The sequence below is a fragment of the Tachypleus tridentatus genome, chromosome 4, assembly GCF_004210375.1.
Source record: "Tachypleus tridentatus isolate NWPU-2018 chromosome 4, ASM421037v1, whole genome shotgun sequence".
Lineage (NCBI taxonomy): Eukaryota > Metazoa > Arthropoda > Merostomata > Xiphosura > Limulidae > Tachypleus > Tachypleus tridentatus.
The window spans coordinates 87,728,882-87,753,628 of record NC_134828.1 but is presented as its reverse complement, the minus strand read 5'-3'; the positions used below and the strand labels follow the sequence as shown (position 1 = coordinate 87,753,628).

The window sequence follows — 24,747 nt, the reverse complement described above, 5'->3', positions numbered from 1 at the left end:
AAGCAGCACAACCACATTTTGACATTGTTTGGAATTTTTTAAGTACTGTGATATCACCGAAAACTAATACCTTTTGAGAAATATAAGTAACATCCCTTTCCGATCAAGACATTTCTCTAATGCTCCCTAGTGGTACAGGACTTTTAACACTAGAAACCGTGTTTCTCTACTGGTGATGGGCAAAGCACAAATCGCTCATAATGTGCTTACCTTCAAACAAACGATACTGATATACTCAGACCAAAACACTATGTCCAAATTGAGGTTTAGAATATCCATACGAGGATATTTTATGTACTATTACATTGGAAAACAAAGAAATATGGCTCAACTTAGGGTACCAGAACCATCCAGGAAAATACCTATAACAAATCTTACTCCACCATTGAAAAACAAAATGTGGTGTCTTATTACAGAGGAGAACATACGAAAATTCATATCAGCAGTAAAAGCCATTCACAATAGTATGCAACGCATTGAACAAAGCTCTCCGTCTAGAAAAGCGACACAAGTCACATGTACACAAGCTGCTTCAATGACATATCTGTCCAACCTTTCTACACCTGAAGCAGCTGGAAAATGAAACAAGTATTAATGTTTTTCCGTATAAAGATGTACCTGACAACAGCCAGAGGTAATGTCTATAGATACCTGCATTCGGATCGTCGAAATGAACACTGAGGAAAAAACAGGGAAGAATGGTGAGAATTTAACATGACAGTTTTACGACGGAGGCTTCTGCAATGGAAATTACGTTGAATACTTGTTAAGATAAACGGTCGTCAGATAGAGCACGACAGGACGTATTAATATGGAGAATCATTTCAGCATAACAAAACGTCTGCTAAAAACAACTTTTACTTAAAGTCACAGAGTCGAGAATAGCCAGGAGCTGAAACAGTTTTAAGCCACTCAAAAATATACACCGTAATGTTGCTCCAGTTTAATAATCGTACGTAATTCTCAAAGCATAATCATTTTACAGTGGTAGAGCGTTTCTAAACTGACCTGAAACTATATATTCTTATTCACTTGCTTTAATACAAAACCTCACGCAGACAGTCCTTAATTTAAAAAATATAAAGTTTCAGTTAAATACATGGGAAAATAAAAGAACAATAATCAATCCAAGTAAAGCACAATCCGTACAAAGAAATAAAACAAAAATAAACTATTTCCTTCACTCTTGAAGTCACAACCGTTGCCCATTTTTACTTTTTCGCTCAACGCTGTTTCTGTTACACTTAAATTCCATAAATAAACCTACATGCCAGTGACTGTATAGTTATATCTATACACAAACGTCGAATTAACTATTGACACTGCAGCTGTTTATTTACTGTCGAGCAGGTTTATATTATGAAACAACTGGCAAGAGTTTCGGACCGATTCTTTTGTATCTGGGAACAGTGTACACAGCATCATGTTTCTTGCATGTCATCAGCTGTACACAGTATCATGTTTCTTGTATGTCATCAGCTGTACACAGTATCATATCACTTGTATTATACTCGACTTAGCTCAAACTTCAGTGATGATCTGTATAAGGAAACCTATTTATGTGTTGCCAGATATTACATAATACCAAAGGAAATAGTAACATTTCTTACCTAATACCCATATGTTCCACCTAAAGCAGTAAAAATGAACCAAATCCGTTTTAAATTTGTGTTTTTAGTCTTGAGTATTATCACCTCAACCGTACATACATACAATATGCAAACATACATACAAATGTATGAATATTAAAAATGTTCTTAGCAGAAGCAAACAAATTAGCAAACCTGTCCAATTCCCTTCACTTTGGTACAGCGGTTAAAAATATATATTATAAAAATGATAAAATGGAACAAACTACTTTTTAGCAATTTATTGTTGATTAAACAAAATATGTTGACATTTTGAAGTTAAAATATTTGTGTTATGTGAAACTCCATAAAGTAAAAGTATGCATATAGGAACTTAAATCCCTGTAGTATCTTTACAAGGAGTGTAAGGCCTTTCAAACTTAGCTTTCAACACAAGTAGATAACATTGGTGATCCATTCTCTACGGACAAGATGCAAGTTAAACCCTAGCGCACAGAAAATATAATCATATAGCTGAATAGATTGGAACAAGTATGGTAAAGCGTCTTGCTCTAGGAAAGAACAACAAAATGAAAACAAGCCTCGACTACAAGTCCAAAGTGCGAAGCCACGCTGTCAATGAAATGATATATACACACACACACACACACACACACACGCGCCATTATTCTCATAATACGAATCTGCTCATAAAGAAATAACCAAAATTAGTAGAAATGGCCGTCTATAGAACGTTTGAAATAAAATCAGGCAAGAACCTCAGATCAGCAAGCCTCCCAGTGGTACACTAGTAAGTTTGGAAGCCTACATGGCTGAACACTGCCTTTCGATACCCGTGGTGGCCACAGCACAGATAGCTCAATGCGTAGCTTTACGCTTTTAACTACAAACAAACACATCAGGAAAATTAAAAAATAAGCTCAATAGTTTGGAACAAAGTTAAGCTCCAACTTACAATAGTTTGGAACAAAGTTAAGCTCCAACTTACAATAGTTTGGAACAAAGTCAGTTGTGTAACGTTTATTATTGAAACGAAAATAAATTCCAACATACAGCAGCTTGGGACAAAGACAGTAGTAAAATACGTATTGCGTGAGCCTTAAAATATATTACTGTAATGTTCACTTTGGGTAGCGTGTAAATAATCAAAATATTCTATCAAAACATCTCTCGTACTTTACTGAATTTCTATCACTTAGACGTCTCCTGGGGAATAAAGGCAAATTTATGAATTTACAACACTAAAATGAGGGGTTCGACTTTTCCGCGGTGGATACAGCAGATAAACCAGTGTAGCTTTCCTATAAAACAAACACTGCACAACAATTTCTTTTTTAAGTTTTGCTTCCTGAAAAGTTTTTGCTGATTGCGACAGATACTTGGTGGGCATGCACAAATATAGTTTTGGTTTTGCTTCATCACGTAGGAACTCTGAGAAATAGAATGTTAACTGTTTACCGGCAATAACGTATTTAATTGCGTTTATGTTTCTAATACGCTATTAAGTTCAACATAATTAAAAGTGTGTAGCTCTTAATTTTCGTTTGTATTCAATGTCCAGTGCATCACGTTGCAGTGTCCAACAGTAGTCAGCAAGCAGTGACGGATGCCAGTTGCCCTGATATCGTTTTTCCATTGTAGCAATGCCCTGGTGAAACCTTTCACCGTGTTCGTTACTGACAGCACCGAGATTTGCAGGGAAGAAGTCCAAATGTGAGTGGAGGAAATGAATCTTGAGTGACATGTTGCACTTCATTGTTTTGTGCGCTTTGAGAAGTTTGTCTCGCAGCTGAATGTAATGTGGGGCTCTGTAATTGCCAAGAAAATTGTCAACAACGTCTTTTAAGACTTTCCAGGCAATCTTTTCCTGCCCAACTAACAGATCTTCGAACCGTTTGTCACTCATAACATGTCTGATCTGAGGGCCAACAAAATGCCCTCTTTGATCTTGGCCTCAGTTATTCTTGGAAACATCTGCCTTAAATAACGAAAACCTTCGCCTTCTTTGCTCATTGCTTTCACGAAATTCTTCATAAGTCCCAATTTTATGTAAAGAGGAGGCAAAAAAATCTTTCCTGGGTCGACAAGCGGTTCATGCGCCAAATTTTTCTGTCCTGGAACTAACTTTTTACGGAGTGGCCAGCTCTGTTTAGAATAATGTGACTAATAATTTTAGAATAATGGCACAACTGTCCCATTCACAGATGAAACAACAGTACTTTGTATAGCCAAGATGCAGTCTCAGTAACAGAGCAACGACTTTCAGATTTCCATAGATATTCCAGTTGTACTTGCTGTACTGAATGTGCTTCAGCAATATTTCCATGTTTTCGTAGATTTCTTTCATGTGTGCTGCATAGCCAACAGATATTGAAGGGTGAACGTTGTCATTGTGTTGTTACACAATTGAGAACAGCTTTGAGGCTTAACATTGATGAATCAATAAAGAAACGCCACTCTTGCGGGTCATGGTCACAACCCAAAGCAGGGAACAATCCTTCGATGTCAACACAGAAACAGAGACTGTCAACTTGTGCAAAGAATTTGGTTATATCATCTTGGCGGCTTCGAAAAACAGAAATTTTCGTACCTGGTGACAGCAAACACCATTCTTGCAGTCTCGAACCCAGCAATTCGGCTTTTGCTTTTGACAAATCCAAATCTCTGACCAGATCGTTTAATTCTGACTGTGTTATGAGATGTGGATCGCCTGAGGAGCACGGTTCAAAATCCGGATCAGTATCACTGCCAGTTCCCTGCATTGCAGTTTCTTCATCTGGTTCGTCTAAGGTCCATTCCTCTAGTGGTTTTGGAAATGGAAGACTGTCGTCATGTGGCACGGGTCTCATTGCTGAAGGCAGATTAGGGTATTCAATTGACTTCTTATTTTTGGCAAAAAAACCAGACACATTAGTCAAACAGAAGCAACAGTCCGTCACATGGTCTTCCTGTTCTCGCCTTATTATCGGGTGCCTCTGAGCCAAGCTCTCAGACAGCACATGTCGCACAACAAATGTGAGGCGCCCATTCCTGGTCTTGATCACCAAGTTTATAGCCGAACTACAGATGATATGCTTTATTCACAAGAGCAGTCATTGAGCGTCTCTGATGAACAAGCGTATATTCGCCACAAATATAGCAGAATGTATCGCGGCTGTTACGACATTGACAAGAAATATTGACCGACACCAATCATCCTGTAAAACGTCTATAACATACTACCTACTTGTTACAGTGCTACTGAAGCAATGCTATATTCTGAAACAATACGTACACACTATAAGGTCTATATTAATCCAATAAGCAGCATCTGTGTGTGCAAGCCACTTTTATAGCCTGCTGAGACAGTGTCAAGCTGGCTCCGGCCTGCCCAGGCATGCCCGGGCTGCATACTTCCACAGAACAGCTTCATGCCTGGACATACCCAGACTGCACAAAATATTGTTCATAGGTCTCTTATTAGTGAACGATTGACATTTCTTAATCAACAAGTTGGAGAAAACACATAACAAAGAAATCCTAGAAAAAAAATTCAAAAATGTTTCTAATCCCATATGATTGGTACAGATTATAAAGTTCATTTCTACGATTTTACATTTTACATCAGCCAACTATCAACAAAGAAAAGTTTCTTTTCAACAGACGACATCTTATATAGGAATATCTTTATGGATTTTAATGTATCATTTTTATTGAATTTATTTAACTTATCTAGTAGCTTTTATAAATCTAAAATTTATAAATAATTTTATAAAATTAAATTTAAATTAGTTAAAAAAGCCACCATACAAATAAATATATATATATTACGAAACTATGATGAGAAAAAGTGCGACCTTTATTTTCAAGAGTAGTCCTGTGGTAATTATGGGTCACTTGTCGCAAATGAAGGCAATTTCTCTAAACGTTATACGTTCCAACTATGCAAGTACAAATCTGTACAATGTATCTAGAAGTTAATACAATAATAATGCCAATCTTAAATCGTTTATTTTTCAAATACTTTACAGATTACGCGTTTGGTTTTCTAAATTAAATAAATTGTAAGAATGCCAAAACTAACTTCAGTTATGTTTATGAGAACCGAAACATTCGGTTTTGTGATAATAATGACGTCCAACATTAAACAGCATTCCATACATTTATTGTTTTTCTATTGTATTAGTATTAAAAAGTTTCCTTTATCATTAGAATTATTATTTACTGTTGTAGTCTTATAAAAAGCAAATAAAAATTTCTTTAGTCTGACTCAATTACAACTGCTCTATTTTCAAATGCGAAAAATGGCTCCAAGACGCACAGTTTTTGATAAAGTAAAACATCACAAAAAAGTACCAGAAACTGAGGTTATAAATAATCAAAACACATAATGAAACTGGTACTGATCATGACAAAAAAGGCCTGGAAGAGCATCCAGTCTTTCCAGATATTAAGTAATCTAGAGTCTAGGCTTACTTCATTTAGAGACGGAAGTAAATCTGTTAATGTTATTAAAACACAAAGTTACACAAATGAGCTGTTTGTGCTGTTCCTACCACGGGTATCGACACAAGAATTTTAACGTTATAAGCCTTAGACTTATATAGCAGAACCACAGGAGAGAGGAGCATAAGTCTAGTAGCTGTCTGGCTGCAAAACTTCAAGAAACCAAAGTTTATCCTTCCACTGACACCACCTGATTGCGTCAAAAAGGGATAAAACGGAGCACGAGAACAAGAAAGCTGTTTTAAAAAGTACAAACAGAAGAAACTTAAGTTTGTGAAAACATAAAAACTTGAACAATCGGTATATGGAGCATTTTGATCTGATGAGCCAAAGTGAAAGATTTTCAGAAATAGTAGACTCTAGTCCGTTCATTGCAGGAATAGTGAAATATTAAATGGAAACGATATGCAACCTTCAGTTACATTTGGTGAAGGTAGCGTTGAAGAATGAGGCTGTTGAATCACAACTATAGTTGTTGATCTGTACCGTAATAGTGGAGTCCTGAACGTGCCCACATATAATTAAATACGCATTTGTTTGTTTGTTTGTTGTTTTTTTAATTTCGCGCAAAGCTACACGATGATTATCTGCGATAGCAGTCCCTAATTTTGCGGTGCAAGACTAAAGGGAAGGCAGCTAGTCATCACCGCTCACAACCAACTCTTGGGCTACTCTTTTACCAACGAATAGTGGGATTGACCGTTACATTATAACGCCCCCGCAGCTGAAAGGGCGAGCATGTTTGATGTAACAGGGATTCGAACTCGTGACCCTCAGATTACGAGTCGAGTGCCTTAACCATCTGGCCATGCTGGGCCAAATATGCATTTACCATGCTTTTATTTCTAAGATACCAGTCCCAAACATTTAATGAAGCTAGTAAAACAATATCTTATCTATTAAGATTTAATAGAGAAAAACTGTGAAGACAGCGTAAATCAAAGAAGGTACTGTAGTCAGTATTTTAAAACGTCTGGAACTTAATTACCAATGAGCATCTCTAAAAGAGAGAGGAAAGCATTTCTTTTCGGCTTCAAGCAATGATTTCAACTAAGGGTGTTCACAGAAAATAATGAAGAAATGATCTAAACACTTGCTTTATTTGCGATTCATTTTGCTTTCAGACATTCTAAAGTTCTGAAATACCCGCACCAAAAGGAACTTAGCATGTTTAGAATTTAAAATAAATGGTAATGAATGAGTGGTCTCTGATTCATGCACTGTATTGTGTGTAACAATGAAGTACACAGATAGAAATCAGAGGCAGGTCGTTAATCTTTGTCGTGGAGGGGCCCACAAAATACCTTAGGAGTGTTGGAGGAAGACCCCCGAGAAATATTGTCATAAAAACAACATAAAATCCCGACATTTAGCCTCCTCCCCTTTCTTTCGTAATAAAATCCTATTAGAAATTAAGCTTGATTAATGTTTGTCTCCTCTATTCTATGTTTTATTACTGATTTAACATTTTTGAAGTCACCCCTCCCTCCAACATCCTAACCAAAAAAAAATTCCTTTAAAACTTTTTCTCGTCCGTGAGCTGTAAAGTTCGTATTTTCAAAAGACATTTTATTTTATTCAGGAAAACTAAAGTGAAATTATATTCTTAAAGGAGAGAAAACTAGTAATCCAAAGTTGTAATATATATAGGTTAGAAAAAACGAAATCACTCGAGAGACATATAACTTGTGTACGAGACGAAATTAAAAGCAACCAAGTAATGTGATAAATATAAATATAAATAGGGGGGAAATATACGTAGCTTTATCCAGTTTGTGAAATTCAGATCGTACCTTTTACTATCTGTTTCTCTCGCATTTGCTGTCAGAATTATCAGTTTGAGTAAGAAAAAAAATAGATGTATCTCATGGTAACAACTAACTTTGTTTACTTAAGTTTTAAGACGGTTTAGATTTAGAAAATCAGCGACTGATTCAATAGGGAACACCAAAGGCTCGAACTATGACGTGACTATGACGCTATATATTAAAGCTTTAAAAGGCTGTTAAGAGTACTTGAAAAAACTCTACAGTTCGCTGAAGAAGACTTAACTAGAATAAAGCACGATTTTCTATGACGTGTTGAATTTTATTGTGCTTTTAAAGGACGGCTCTATAGTAAAACATGAAATTTAATTAACTCCCACATCCAAACAAATTCGAATCGTAAATGGGAAATTCAGTTTGAAGGAACACCAACTAAGGTTACCAATCAGTGGTTGATTTTACTCAGTGTTTTTTCGGGCATAACCTAAATGAAGGGTGAGAGTTGTGTTGCTTTGCCATTAATTAATTATAATTTTAATAATGTATGGATGTAAGTGCGTAACTGATACAGGAGTCGAGTCGGATACCTATTAAGATTGCTGGAAGAAAACTGATTTTGAACATGACATTTGTGTATCTCCCTTTAGTTTCGAATTATTTGCCAAACCGTACTTGCACAATTAAGTATCTGTTTACGTGTCCATCACACACCCACCCACCTCTTTTTGAAAATACTAATCTGTAATTCATAACCGTGGCATGTGATGGGTGTTGGTGAAAGTAGTCTAAATAGTCGTGAGTTGTATCCAATAACAACGATAAAAACTTACATTAAGGTATATTCTATTTCAACAAAATCAGAATACACCCAAAGAACAGTATTACCTAAATACTGAACAGTATAAATCTGGTTTATCTCAGGTTAAAATTAAAACTGTAATTTTCTGTTGTTAATTAACAGGCTACACTAATCATTCACATTAACCGCGACATTCAGGGAATAGATGATGGTTACGATGTCCTGGGTATTATGTTCATAGGTGACTGGTTGGTGAGCAAAGTTCTTAAAACAAAATTTAACCTTTAACGGCAAAAATAATCTTTTAGGGCACTAATTAAATAATTACTATATTATCATTCAAATGCTTTGAAAAAGTGGGATGAGAGAAGGTTCTTTTCTGAGTTTCTACAATAAAACAAGGAGTCATGTTAACTGAACTTTTGTTGGACTAACTTAAATTCACGTTACGCTCTGCAACAGATTTCCTGGTAATTTATAAAATAAAACAAGTTGATTTACTTTTATTTTAGTCAATAGCTCAATTTATAAAATTAAATTTATTATGTCAGTTAAAACGCTAAGATCCGGGTTTAGATAATCGACGGGAACAGAGCGCATATAGCTCATTATGTAGCTTTGCGATTAAACAACTTCTCGTCAGGTTTAGCTGGAAGTGATAATCTAATAGAAGTTTGTTTGTTTTTTTATATTAGTTTTACCATGGAATTCATAACGTAAGTGGTATCGAGGCTACAATTTTTGTAAACGTACCATGCATTAAAGACGTTATACTTCAAACTGGAAAGGAAAATTTGCGAGCACTTTCGCTTCTTTTCTCTAATGCGTTCCGTCAACAGACACGCACAAGAAAATGAGAAGTACATATCAATGTAATACCTTCTTCTCACTCAAGGGGTAAATTACACTGAAATATCTACAAGTTATGCAAAACTGTTTGTTTTGTTTTTATGTACAAAGCTACACTGAGGGCTATCTATGCTCTGCCAACCACGGGTATCAAAACCCAGTTTCTAGCAGTACAGGGCCGCCGACATACCATTGTGCCACTTGACGGGAGTCAAAAATAAAAGTTAATATTCGAATAACTTAAACGATCAGGTTTACTACTCACTTAATGAAGGTCAATCTAGTTTGAATATCTCGATTGCACAACCTCATTCGTCGGTTATAAATGAATGGGATTTGTCATGACTATATAAAACGGGCCACGCTTTATCAAGTGTCCATTTCGATGTCGCCAATGTTCTGGGGCACTTTTTTCCGAGTACGTATCTTATACAAACATATAATTTCTGAATGATACATGATGGACAGAAATCTCCAAACATATATAATATGTTGAATTTGTTTTGCGTTCGTCCAACAAACCAAGGAAATAAACAATGGTGAGACGTTAAAAGGAGCATGTTAAAAGTTGTAGTTATACCTCAAGTAATTATTGTGATAATTAGTAGGCATTTGTGTTTTGAAAATTTGTTATTAGCTGTCCCTTTAATTTTCACATATAAAAAATATCTAAATTAACATATTGCTATAATCATGTTCTGTACACTTGCTTATCTTCAAGATACTAATTACAAATGTTTGAGTAAATAAAAAGATTAGACCCTAAAATCAATCCGGGAAGTATATAATTCGATGTAATCCCACTCTAAACACAGGGTATCAAGTGATATTTTGGGTATGTTCATGTAGAGATTGTAATAATAATTTTTTAAACATGCGATCTTCTTTACGCGCATATCTAGTACAGATACTCAAATTACGTCATTTTGTTTGTTGTTATACACAACAGTCAATACAGTTGTTGTTATTGATAACTGAAAGAGTAAGAGTTAGATTACATTCTTCAATAAAAATCACTGAACTTAAAATTGCGTGAGCTCCTTTACTTCAGGTTTGCTTCAAAACGGAATATATAGAGGGCATAAAATTTTTCCCGCCATATTTATTTCAGTCATGGGCCGATGATTATGGTAGGGTAGATTTGAAATGTATTAGTCAGAAATCAACTCATTTCTCTGCAAGAAAAGTCCTTGAATGTGAGATTACATAAACAAGTGTGTATCTCTAACTGCATAGCTAACATTCAAATGGTGTGAGTAGTGGTAGATTTAGGTTAAAAAGAAACAACTAATAAATTACAAAGGTAAATCAGCGAGAAATAATTAGGGATCTACGAAGTCTGTTCAAAAATACGCGGACTGACGTCATAAAACAAAATGTACTTTATTTAGAAGTTACAGGTCTGGGACCTCTTCAAAGTACTATCCTCCCCAATGCACACACTTATCCCAATGGTGTTTCCACTTGTTGAAACAGTCCTGGTACGCTTCTTTTGTAATGTCCTCCAGCTCCTTCGTCGCATTTGCCTTAATCTCGGGAATCGTCTCAAATCTTCTTCCTTTCAAGGGTCTTTTGAGTTTGGGGAACAAGAAAAAATCGCAAGGAGCAGGGTCAGGTGAGTAGGGGGGGGGGAAGAACAGTGATCGAGTGTTTGGCCAAAAACTCACGAGTTCTGAGGGCTGAATTTCGCAGCAACGCGGTGCATCTTCAATTTTTCGGTCAAAATCTCGTAACAAGATCCAACTGATATCCCACACTCTTCAGCAAGCTCCCTGACAGTCAAACATCGATTTGCCCGCACCAGGGTGTTGATTTTGTCGACTTGTGGGTCGTCAGTTGACGTGGAAGGACGTCCAAGACGCTCATCATCTTCAATGGACTGTCGACCATTCTTAAAACGTCCATGCCACTTGAAACATGCCGTACGCTTCATAGCAACATCACTGTAAGCCGTGTTAAGCATAGCAAAAGTTTCAGTCGCAGATTTTCCAAGTTTAACACAAAATTTCACAGCAAGTCGTTGCTCCTTCAGGTCATTCATTCTGAAATCCGCCAAACGAAAAAATCGCACTTCACTTAAAACCGCGTAGCTAATACACAAATAAAGATATCTGCAATCGGGAAATAACGTCGTAATCAGCTAATCTGTGCAAACCTAGCGACACCAAGCGGATTCCACTGGAACCAACTGGAGCCGCGCAATTCAAACAGTCCGCGTATTTTTTGAACAGCCCTCGTATTTATTCTCGCTACAATATAACATGGTAAAAGTAAAATACATGAAAAGCAGTAGTCATCTTCATCAAGTTGGTAAGATACGGCATAATGTAGCCTGAATGCTAGATTTTCGGCATAAGTTTTTTTTATTAGTTATATTTTCAAGAAATGTGTAAAACATACTTAAAGAAGATTTTTTCTGCACTTCCCAGCTGAAAAATTGGCACTTAAAGTCTGGTCCAAAATACATAACGTTTTATGCTTCAAAAATGCATTTAGAAACTGCTTTACTCCAATAAAGAATAACTTTGTGTAAAAAAATAGATTAAAAACTTATGTTTAGCCGTTTGTACATAACCATAATGTCTTCCGTCCACTCTTTTGAATCAGTTCCACTAATTAAATAGTTATGAACAAGAGTTATTTGAAACAGCAGAGAGATCAACAAATGACTTGAATTTACATGCATTAAATGAACTCTAAATCTAAATATATATTTTAAAGCTCTTTAACTCCTACCGGAATAGGCCCCGGAAGTTTCCTTTCTCTGAGTCAACATTAACCCTGAGGACATATAATGTTACAAATCTGGTTCTGAAAAACATGGTGGGCGCAGCACAGATAGAGTATTGTGCAACTTTGTGCTTAACAATAAACAAACTAGAAAATCATAAATTCTAAAAAATGAACTGAAGAGAAGTGATATCAGAAGAATCGGAAACGTTTTGATATATTTTAAACAAAATAAATAACCATCATAATTTCCTGATATAAATTTATTAACGATTTATGTTTCCAAATTTCCTAGAAAGCTACACACAGACTAGAGTTGATAATTATAATCTAGACGGAGAACTAGTTAACGATACCAAAGTCTTGTTTTAACAAACAATGGAATTTGACTTGCTCAAAACGTTTATCCACGACTTCAAATTGCGGAACATGTTAAAGGAAATAATCGTAAATTCTGATTTATTAGAACAACATTAATGTTTAACATACTTTTCATCGGCCCAAAAAGATCACGTTAAATCAATTTACCGTTATTGTTTTATTGTCTCATCTAAAGCAAAAATCTGTAATTCGTTTAAAAACTCGAACCATTATGCAGAACGAATCTTACAGCATTTAAATATGACATTAAAACTCAGTCAGTTGCATCAAACAACACAGAAATTAAAAATCGCCTATGTAATATTTGAAGCTTAACTAATAGAATTAAAAAAAAAAGAAGAGTATATTCATGCAAGTGAAAGTACAGCCATTACTATGTGATACATAGTAAGTCATGCATCACTTGCTAGTTTCTAGAAATGAAAACATAAAATAGTAAATATTGCTCTCTATTTATACCATTAACATTCTTCTCTAATAAGAAAAATTATACAAACGTACACATTTATTTATTCTTCGAATTTTACCTATCATTATTGTTTCACTGATCGAGATGCTCATATCCTGGAACTAGTCTGAAGTCTTAGCTCATTCAAGTTCGAAAATATTTTGTACTGTAGATTAAACAAACCAAGTCAAACAATGTTGGCATACCTATTGATGAAAACTAACGTCACCTGTGGAAAGCTGAACTTGTTACACTAAATAATAATTAACAATTATATCTAAAAAAAGTTTTATTTTTTTCAGGCAAATGCCAAAATTTAATAATTTTTATCACATTAATTATATTTATTAAAGATGTTGGTTGTAGAAGCAAAAAGGATGCAACTTCATAGAAAATAATAAAATAAATTTATGTTGAAATTCTAACCACAATCCACTCGTCTTGGGGGTTTGACTCGAGAAATTAGTTACTTTTATGTTAGACTTCCCGGCTGAGGCACAATACAACAGTGTCATGCTGAACTAGTTTTTATAGAACCGAATCCATTCAAACTACACGTTGATTGATGAAAAAGGACCTCAATCATTTTTCAGTAACATTTTTGGAAAACTTAGAAGATGACACAGATAAGAGTGTGGTCATTCTTCAAGTTCTACATCAAACCTAGTTTCACATTTTACAAAGTGGAGTTAAAAACCCTGGGTTTGTTTGTGTTTGGAATTTCGCGCAAAGCTACACGAGGGCTATCTGCGCTAGCCGTCCATAATTTAGCAGTCTAAGACTAGAGGGAAGGCAGCTAGACATCACCACTCAACGCCAACTCTTGGGCTACTCTTTTACCAATAAATAATGGAATTGACCATAACATGATAACGGCTGAAAGGGTGAGCATTTCTGGTGTGACAGGGATTCAAACCCGCGACCCTCAGATTAGAAGTCGAACGCCTTAACCCACCTGGCCAAAACCAGGAACCTGTAAAAAACATACCGAATAAAGTACTGAATCCAGCTGTTTTGCTGATACAGTAAATAACTGCTTTTCTTTTCAACAAATTAGTTTTCCTTTGTTTCTCAGTTGACAAGTTCTGTATACTTATCACTAAAACATCTTCAGGCAATAACATTTTGTATTTTCAGTGATAAACCACTCATAATTTACTTTCTTTAGAAAACCTCAGAAAGAATCTAGATATGGAAGCTGAATTTATACTTCAAATACATCTTTGTTTCCATGTTGTCCACCATGTAGAAATGTGGAGTGGTGGTCTAAAATTTTATTTTCCCTTAGAGTCACTAGCTCCCTCTATTACACTAATAACGATAAACCAGTCATTTTTTACGACAAAAATTTATTACTCATTCCAAATCTTTCATCATCTACATAGCTACTTGTGAAGTCAAATCTCTAAAGGTAGGTTGGTAGGTTATTGCTACACGTTGCTTTATTTTAAGACACCGTAGGATAATGTGAAAAATTTTCAAAGCCAAAAGGTAAAATGTTAGTAAGCTCTACAACAGTTGTTTGAAGCATTATTTACTTGTAACAAGTAAATAAATTTTCTTCCACTTAAAGTCGTTTTAAACTAGAAAATCAGAGTTTGCAATAACTGTATGCATGAAAATTACAATAATAAAGTTTGAGATTTCTGATAATTATATACATGTAGCTAACATTAACGAGGTTTCAGGCTTAGTAATTGCTGTATTTTTGGGCTTACGTTAACAAGATTTCAGGCTTAATAATTGCTGTGTTTTTGAGTTTATATTAAGTTTTAAGGTTTTGTAGCAGCTATATTATTGAAATTTAAAAATTAAAAATTTTGTGATATTATCTTAGTTATACAGAGCTAATATTTATCAATTAATAATTATGTGATAATTGTTAATTTGCAATTAATCACTTGCTTCAATAGAATTTAAACGATATATTTTTAGTTTTCTAATGCATGTACTATGGAATGTACCAATTCAAAACTGTTATGTGCACTCTTCAATAAGAATACCCTTTTACTTGGGTATATGTAGATTATTCAGTTTTGTTTTTCCTGTAGGTGCTCTGTACCTAGTTAAAGTCCTCGTGAAAAAGATATTAATATTCAACTCGCCTACAGTACCTGTAAGCAATAAAACGTAAAAGTGTATTACACTGTGTATGTGATAGTGAATAAAGACTTTCATTGGTTTACGCTTGTATGCGAGTCTTCCTTTGGGACTCAGTTTAATTTAGTATCCTAAAAGCAAACGTTTTTTTTATCTCCCTCCCCGTTACTACAGTGTTTTGTAGTTTGATTTGTATATCAGTCAACCTAAATACCACACCAACTGTAAGTATTTACTTAGTAGTTTATGACAAAGTTATCTAGTTACAATCAGTTTACATTAGGTTTTTCCATACTTGATGAATTATACTTTTCTTGTCCACATGAAAACTAGAATGGCGGTATATTTAAATTATACCCATTTAAGTTGGTCCTTATAGGGTCGCCGGACATCTTCAGACCTCCCCCCTAGCTTAAACAAAATTATGCTTTTCTTAATGGACTCGGTATTTAGCAAAAATATGTTCTAAGCTTTTATGAAACACAACAAAATACAATATAATACTTCAAACAATTTTATACTTAAATTAGAAAAGTTTATATATTCGACATTGAATCAGTACAATTCTGATTTTAGACGTTTGTCTGATTCTGTTGCTTTCTTATTACGAATGATTGAATTAATAAAGTACCATGAACGTAAAAATGTTCTAAAGGAGCTGATTGCCCTGATTTAAGTCTTCAGTGAAATCAACTTTATTTCCTGTTTATCTAAATGGTCCTTGTTTTTCTGTGTTTTGTCACCACGTAAATATTTAATAATCTAACACCAGCTAATTTCACTTTTTGTCATAATCAGTTGACATTTTTAACCAGAATACGAATATTTGATGGAACATACAAATGTTTTTTGTATTCTTAAGCAAAAACGTTGAACTTTCAGTTCTTTCTTATTTATGTTGGTGTTTAATTAAATGTTTGCCAGGATACTTCTGCACCAAATTGTTGTAAATTGTATATATATTTTTATATTTTTTACTGGGTCTAGTAGAGGAATAACTAATGATGGTTCCATCAAGAAAAAGATCTATTTTTCTCTCGATTGTCGTTTATCAACTGTGAAGGGGAGGAACATAAAACTTATTAGAAACACTATCGAACCCGTAGGCCTGTGTTCCACATTTACAGAGACGCTATAAAACAGACTTAATGCTTGGACTACTGTTAAGCCTTTCTTAAGTTTAATGATCATTGCTACTGTAATACACATTTAATTTCTTTAAGTTAATCAAGTCGCGGACGGCAATTAGTAGGCCTACTCATTTACGAGCACTAACTTAAACCAATACCAGATTTGGTGACTGCCTTCAGGTAATGCCCGTAAAACTATTTTCGTGATAAACTTGGGTTCTGTAAGGGGTTGGGTGACAATTTTTGCTTTTGAGCATAACTCGTGACCGAGACGATTTCCTTAGCACTACTTAAAAGATGGTAAGTCCAGTCGTTTAGGTGAAGTTACGCGACACAGACACTAAATCTTATTATATTAATATACTAAAAACAATATTAAAAAACACGCAGTTGCACTTCCGATTTGGGAGAACTATAGAAAAGACGATTCTTGGGTTAAAAAAACAACAAAAACAATGGTTTACAAGGATGTTGAAATACCAGGTTGAGTCAGGGCTAACTCGTACCAAAAGTATGTATTACGAACACACAAGTTTAGTTGTACTAGATTCTGGAAGCATGAATGACTCATTTATTATACGTTCTGCAAAATAAAATAAAATGGAACTCGAAATCATACTTCTAATATATCCAAGTTAGGCTTAAGCACGTGGTCTCCTCTTATTTATTTATTTTTTTAGTCCTAATTTTCCTGGTATAATATGTATACGTAAGTGTCTAAAACAGAAGTTCACGTACAACAAGCGCCATCTCAATCTGATGTCAGCTTAAATAGTTTTCATGGTACGTTTCGTTTTCATTGTAACAAACACAAGTTCGTTTCTCTAGTTTAATCACCTTTAACATTTATGTAGTACAGTGATCAATTTGTTTTTTCCCTTTAGGATATAGGCTTGACTTGTTTGTGCAAAGAAAAACCTAAAATGGTACACAAATGGTAAAAAACAGAATAGTAGAGCTTAAAGACAGTTGTAACATCTAATGTGGTTTACTAAACTATAACCATTGGTTTCAAACATTACAGCTTTTATTCTTCTCCAAAACTATGTTAAATACTCACCCCAGAACTAATGTACCCTTCCTCTGACAACTGAGCTCTTGTCATTTGGCAACACACTGGAACCGTATAAACCACTGATAGATCGGGGCTTAAGACTGACCAGTGTCTTCCGCAGCTTTCACAGGTAAACTCTGGCATTGTCAACAACTTTCAATGCTTATAGTATGGTAAGTTTAGCGTCCAGAGATGTAAAAAAAAATCGCGAAAAGGACTTCATACAACATATTTACTATTAATATAATACCGACATACTAATCAACAATCAGTTCCCTCAAAAAAAAGGACACTGAATACACATCTCATTACGACCGCTAACTTGTATTTGTTCACTAAGTATATTTCAAATGCGTATGTAATCTAACTGAACAAGCAGAAGGGACTGAATCCGAGTATTTGATACAAAATATTATCAGTACAACTATTCGTGGTTTGGTATGGTGGTCACTATAATGTTCATTATACTGTACTGGAGACCGTAACCTGGTTGTTGACTGTTCAACGAAACTGGACGAGAACCATTTCAAGTGTTCAGAAAACTGGTCACCTAACGAAAGTTGGATGCTGGACATTCAACTTAGACGTAGCACACTTATGATCACAGAAATGAACCTATAGATTCTTAGACAAAAGAAGGATACAGCGACCACAGTTGACGCGGTGATAATCTGTTATGGAGAGATCCTACGCTATTTCACATTCACATACGCACTTCTTACCCTACCAAACATTTAATTCTATCATCAGAAACTGTCTTTTATCTAAGACAAACGCTTTTTTTCACTGAAACTGGTTTGAATAAACTGCCACTTATGGAGTCAGGTCGCGTCACTTTCCACCCTCACAGACTCTGTAACCACGCCACTTCACACAAAACTTGACGCTTCGAACTAGCCGAAAACTCGGGAACTTTTGACCAATAAAAACAAGCAAGTGGCCCGTTTTCTAGCCAATGAAAGAAGCGGGTAACTCTAAGTGACTTAACACAATGCCGTAAGCACATACCATACCTGCGGGTGGGAATTGGGTTGGCTTTTTTTTCTTCTTCTTCTGTCGCTTGAGGATTAGAAACTTTTATATGCTGTTTTCCTTTATATCTTACTAAAAAGAGCGAAGGCCGGCGAATAAAAACCAAGTCGTTTCTGGTGAAAAGCAGATATTATGAATTCAGAAAAAATGAATAAAGATCCACACTCGAAAGATTGTAGATTTACAATGGTGAAGTGAGGGACAACAAATCTGATTTACTTTTCTAATGAACAGACATATTCAAAATACAGAAAGTGAAATAAACATCCTTTCATCACACTTGTATTTAAGAATCACCAAAAATCAGCACTTGTAATTGTAGTTTTCATTCATAAATATATTTAATTAGTCATGTTTCATAGCACCTATTTGGTAATAATTTTAAAAGAGACTTGTTTTCGTTCCAAATGTTATATATAACTAAATTAAAACACTATCGAATGGCAACATACATGAAACGACGAAGTGTTCACTTGTACAGTTAAAATTATGGGTTAAAAACACGTACTGTTAACAGAAGTCAAATAACATTGAAGAAACAAGATTAGACTATTTCTTTAAGCTTTAAAACACAAATATTTTATCTGCCAGTTTTATCTGAATCTTACAACCATATAAGAAAGTTATTTTTCCTGCTTAGTCTCCCCCCCCCCCTCAGTGGCGCAGCGGTATGTCTGCAACCATACAACCTTAGAATCCGGATTTCGATTCCCGTAGTGGGCAGATCACAGATAGCCCATTGTGTTGTTTTGTGCTCAGCTTCAAGTAAATAAACAAAACTACTTTGTCTCACAGCTTACACAAATGTTTTTGTTTTGTTTTTTGAATTTCGCGCAAAGCTACTCGAGGGCTATCTGCGCTAGCTGTCCCTAATTTAGCAGTGTAAGACTAGAGGGAAGAGAGCTAGTCATCACCACCCACCGTCAACTCTTGGGCTACTCTTTTACCAACGAATAGTGGGATTGACCGTAACATTATAACGCCCTCACGGCTGAAAAAACGAGCATGATTGGTGCTTCAGAGATGCGAACCCGCGATCCTCTGATTACGAGTCGCACGCCATGCCGGACCATCCTACACAAATGAATAAAATTATAATTGTGGGTTAAAAAGGAAAGAAAACGTACATTTAAATGGGGAGAGGAGGTAACAAATGACAAAAAGTAAACTGTTAGATAAAATAGAAAAGAAAAACTTAATGTAAAATAAATAAAGAAAGCTCGAAAACAAATGAGTGAGGTAAGCAAATTTATGCAATTTATTTTGACAGTACATCTAACATGACCTACATTCTTCCCTAACATCTTGCCAGCATAATTTGAAGCTTGACCTCGGAGTAGACAATAAGATTAATATATGGTTATATTTACATCTATATGAAAACAGGTGTATGCTTCCAAGATATTAGCATCTGCGTAGGAAATCACATAGCGTGAGTATAATTACCTGCAGGTGCAGTTAGATATGATCCGAGTCGAAAGTTGACAAACTTTACGTTCAGGTAAATCAGTATTAACTGTTTTTAAAGCTTTCAAAGAAAGTTATTCATTAGATGTGTCTGTCTATCTGTAAGTCAACCTGGCTATTTATTTAGTTGAAGATATATAAGGGCTCGCACACTGTCCCGAATATGTAAAAATTTTCTATTTATGTACCACTATCTCTAACCTTTAACGAAGGCCCGGCATGGCCAGGTGGTTAAGGCGGTCGACTCGTAATCTGAGGGTCGCGCGTTCGAATCCCTGTCACACTAAACATGTTCGCCCTTTCAGCCGTGGGGGCGTTATAATGTGACGTCAATCCCACTATTTGTTGGTAAAGGAGTAACCCAACAGTTGGCGGTGGGTGGTGATGACTAGCTACCTTCTCTCTTGTTTTACACTGCTAAATTAGGGACGGCTAGCGCAGATAGCCCTAGTGTAGCTTTGCACTAAATTAAAAACAAACAAACCATCTTTAACGTTCCACACAAAATTCGCAATTTTTAGCATCTAAAGTGTAAGTAAAATTAGTCACAAAATTCACGCATCAGTAACCTTTAAACATTTATGCTGAGTTCAGAAAGTTTTGTGTGTATGTGGGTAAAAATGTGTACTGTGTCTATTGTTGTATTGAAAATTTAAAAAAACTAATTCTATTAAAATATCAATCATTGTGTGTCCTATCAATTTATCTGTCTGTGTACTTTTCACAACCTATTTCAAAAGGTAATTCTTTTGACATGTTGCGAGGGGCAACACATGAGACGACGCTTTATTTCCAATCCTAGAGCAAGTGTAAGTTAATAAATCCAGTTTACCATAAGACATAATAATGAAAACCATTATTTATCTCACACAAAGCTGTATCAAGTTTTCAACGTAACATAAAACCACCGACTATTATTTAAGGAGTCGCATTTCAAAAGATGTACTGGTAGATGGTGAACCGCCTTTGTTTTATGTTGATCACTCTCTCTGTAAGGCTTAGGTTTCGCCCAAAAGCGTTTCAGGGTGGGCAAATCCTTGCGACTAAAATCACGCTCGAGATGGACAAACATGCTGACTAAGGCATGCGAAAATTATTAGAGGATCTATAACCTAGCATGACTAAGCACAAAAAGTAGATATTACTCAGTGCTACTTCCTAAATTGTGGTTAACAAAAGTATCCAATTTTTACGGGGCTGTTTTCTCATTTAAATAGTTATGTTGCATCTATATTTAATAAAAAACTTAGTCAACGTGCTAGAAATCGAAAGTACAGTAGGGCTAAGAAGAGAGAAGTGTTGAACCAAGAACTGTTTCGACTTGAAGAATATTTGTGCAATAATTCCAATCCCTAACCCCCTTCCTTCACTCACACACACCCAGTCTGGTCTACACAATGATAAACGCCCAGATGAATGAAACTATTCTACCTTCCAACAGCGACAATGTATACAACAAAAGAAGTTAGCCCTAGTATTATCTTATCTAGGAAATATGTCGTTCATTTAAAAAAAAAAAAAAGAGAGAAAGACAGTTAAAACCCAACTCTGTTTTTAGGTTCTGAGATACAATTCTGTTTTTAGAATCTAGTGCATCTTAAAAACTTTTTTCTTTCAAAGATCGAATCAATTATTTACAAGGCTGAATTGAGTATTCAGTACGAACGCTTGGGTCACGAATAAGAACACACAGGTCTTTGATAGCCAGGACACCAGGAGAGAGAATCCACATCAAAAGTGTAAACTTAACACAAACAGCAAAACACACACTAAACTGTAAACAACAACTCATCGAACGACAAACATTTCAAAATCCTTCTGACAGAGAAACCATAATACCCTCGAAACTACTATCATAAAATCAAGGTGATCACAAATCGGGAACAAACATTTCAACTTTTGTAAACTGTGGTTAGTAATAAATGTTTCTCCGTTGTTTGTTTGTTTGTTTTTGAATTTCGCTCAAAGCTAGACGAGGGCTATCTACGCTAGCCGTCCCTAATTTAAAAGTGTAAGGGAAGGCAGCTAGTCATCACCACACACTGCCAACTCTTGGGCTACTCTATTAATAATGAATAGTGGGATTAATTGTTACATCACAACGCACCCACGGCTGATAAAGACGGGGATTCGAGCCCACACCCTCAAATTAAGAGCCGAGCGCCCTAACCACCTGGCCATGCCGGAACGTGTTTCGGTTGAAATAACAGACTGTTGTTTTTTAAATAAAAAGTGAAGGATTAATTTTAGATGGAGTTTATAATTTATAAACGAAATATTACTGCTACTTCCAACAAAACAGCTGTTTTACTTTTGTTATAAAATACAGCAATAAAATATATAGATTGCCAAGTAAATATGCGTTGTTTAATAACATACTAATTTTGTGTTATTCTTAAATGTATTTAAATATACAGTATTTTTAAACTAGATAATTAATTATGTACAAATACCTTCTGCGAGAAATAAAAAACTGAATAAATTGAGCCTGGTGTTGCTTAGCAGTTAGGTTGTTTAGATGGTGAATCTGAGTGTTCGTGGCCCGCGTCCCATTGCCGCATAAACTCTTCCGCACTTAGGGGTCGTGAGTGCGCAATAGGAGTAACGGTTAAATCCCACTATTTGGCCAGACAAGAACAGTCCAAGAGTAAGCTGTTGATACTGTTAAATAGCTGTCTTCTCTCTTGTTCAGTGGTTCTTAAAACTGGAGTCGCATGGGAGTAGGGGAGTAATATGTAGCAAACAAAACAAATAGGCCGTTGAAATACCGTTTCGAAGAGGTTGGGATTGCGCAGATTCAGAATGTCTGAAACGGCGCTAACACTAAACAAAATCTGAAGATATCTGCTCTAGTTAATCATTTCAAAACTAGGTATAGTTATTCACGGATAGCTCTGTCTGCAACACTAGAAAAATTCTGTATGTAATCAAATACGTTCACAATTGTTTTACGTCTACCTTACGAATGAGAACAATGGGCAAACAATATAAATCTATGTAGATGTCAAGGAATTATTTAACACTCAAAATGTGTAGATCTTCTGTAATAGCTGGACTTTTCAAAATATTATAACGTGTCACACATTACTTAGTAATTATTGGGAGATGGCGCTAAATTCAATACAAAAACTTTCTCGACTTTTCCATTTCAGCAATTGAGTCGATCCCGTAACACAACAACGTGCTGAATTAGAACTGGGACAAATTCTTGTCTGCGGTAGTGATTCCTCCCATGTAATCAAATATTTGAAAGAAGGCAAATAACAAAGACAACTAACTACTTCTCAGCATACCATCTGCTGTTTACCACGCTCGCCACCTGTAGAGTGCGCTAACCTCGGGTACTTACCTCTACATGCCAGCAAAATAGGGGGGTAACCATATTGTACACCAGTGCGTTTGTTTGTTTTCTATCTATACATCCGTTTTTCTTGGGTATAAAATATCGTTGATATTCTTTATCGAAAATAAACGAAGCACTAATACCTTTATATAAATGTAGTTTAGAATATGAGTATCCTGAATCGGTGAAACAAACAAAACAAACGTGTATCATAACTGTACACAGCTATCATTCTCCGTACTGCTTCACGTCTGTTTGTAATCACGTGTGCTGTTTAAATCACTAAAACGCCAGAAGTTCCGGCCCGGAACAAGACTTCAGAAGAGTTAAACTAGTTATTTCGTTCAATTAATTCGTCCTTGAAAAAAAAAAAAAAAACGACCTCAGTAATTGAGCAGTAGTAGTTTTAAACGCGTGTAAATATTAATTTGAGCATTTCATGTTTGTATTTAGGTCTTTAAGTAATTCTTAACATCTTTAAAATGAACTTATTACTATAAGAAAGATAGATAACGTTTAGCAGATATAGTGCGGTTAACGTTTCAGAATACTGAATACTCAGTTCGTGTCTCGAAAAATCAGAATTGAAACCGTAATCCATATCACACTGAAACGCCCAAAATTCCATGCCTATTGGTCAGTCCGGAATCTTTTAAGCACCTAGTGACGGCTTTGTGAATGACTAAATATTAGAAGTAACAAAAGAGTTCACACTGACTGACGTAACGGTATGGATATAATTTTCGCGTGTAAAAATTATTACTAGACGTAAACTAATTCTTTCTGTTTTCTGTGATTCTTAAGAGAGTGAGCAAAACAGAAAACTCTTCTACTGTCTTGTTGTTGTGTGAAGAACAATAATTCATATACTAAAATGACAAAAACCGTTGTTGAATGATTAATGAAAATTATAGAATTTAACTGAAACGAATTTGTCTGTATCTCCGCACCTATTCTTCACTTTTTTCATCAGTCTCGAAGTAATTCTTTAATCATCACATTTTTTAACAAAAACTACGCATAAGAATGAAATGTTATGGAGAACAAATGTACGTGTGAACTCTGAAAGATGCTTAAATAAGCACCCTTGAGCCTTTTCGCTGTATTCTAGGTCGGAAAGAAGAAAAACAATAGTGCGGACGTTACGACACAAATTTTCAACTTTTTTTTTATTGTACAAAGGATAAAATATATTTGGTAGTAATAAGTATTTATTTTCCTGTATATTTTAAAGCCATGTAGGTAACAGACATGTTAAAATACGAAAATAATATTTATTCAACACTTTAAACATTTTAATTCAAACAGTGACTCTACAATGCTAGTAATGGTGAGCCTATTCGTAGTTTAGTTTAATAAATAGGCATAATGATTAGCTGAAACACAACTTGGTGAATCTTATTTTGCTTTTGATTACAATTCAGTACCATAAAACCCATGAAATAAACTATTTTGTTGTGTTATATTAAAAAAGTTATCTAAATAAATAAATAAATAATAAAAACAAACCTTTCTAACACATCAGTATGAATATTGAACATTCTACAAAAATTCTCTAGTTGGCGTAAGAATAA

At 35.1% G+C, this 24,747-nt stretch overlaps 1 protein-coding gene across 3 annotated transcripts in view; it reads right to left on the bottom strand.

Annotated features, from left to right (window-relative positions):
* Positions 1-23,314, bottom strand: part of LOC143249641 (uncharacterized) — a 59,004-nt gene extending 35,690 nt beyond the window's left edge. The window contains exon 1 of one of the 3 annotated variants that reach the window (XM_076499876.1): positions 23,180-23,314. In XM_076499876.1, coding sequence (XP_076355991.1) covers positions 23,180-23,212 — 33 coding nt within the window. In that variant the 5' untranslated portion in view covers positions 23,213-23,314. Of the gene's footprint in view, positions 1-13,100; positions 13,207-17,337; positions 18,189-23,179 lie in introns of those variants that run through there. The other 2 variants (XM_076499877.1, XM_076499879.1) reach the window with 2 other exon arrangements.
* Positions 23,315-24,747: the final 1,433 nt, after the last annotated feature.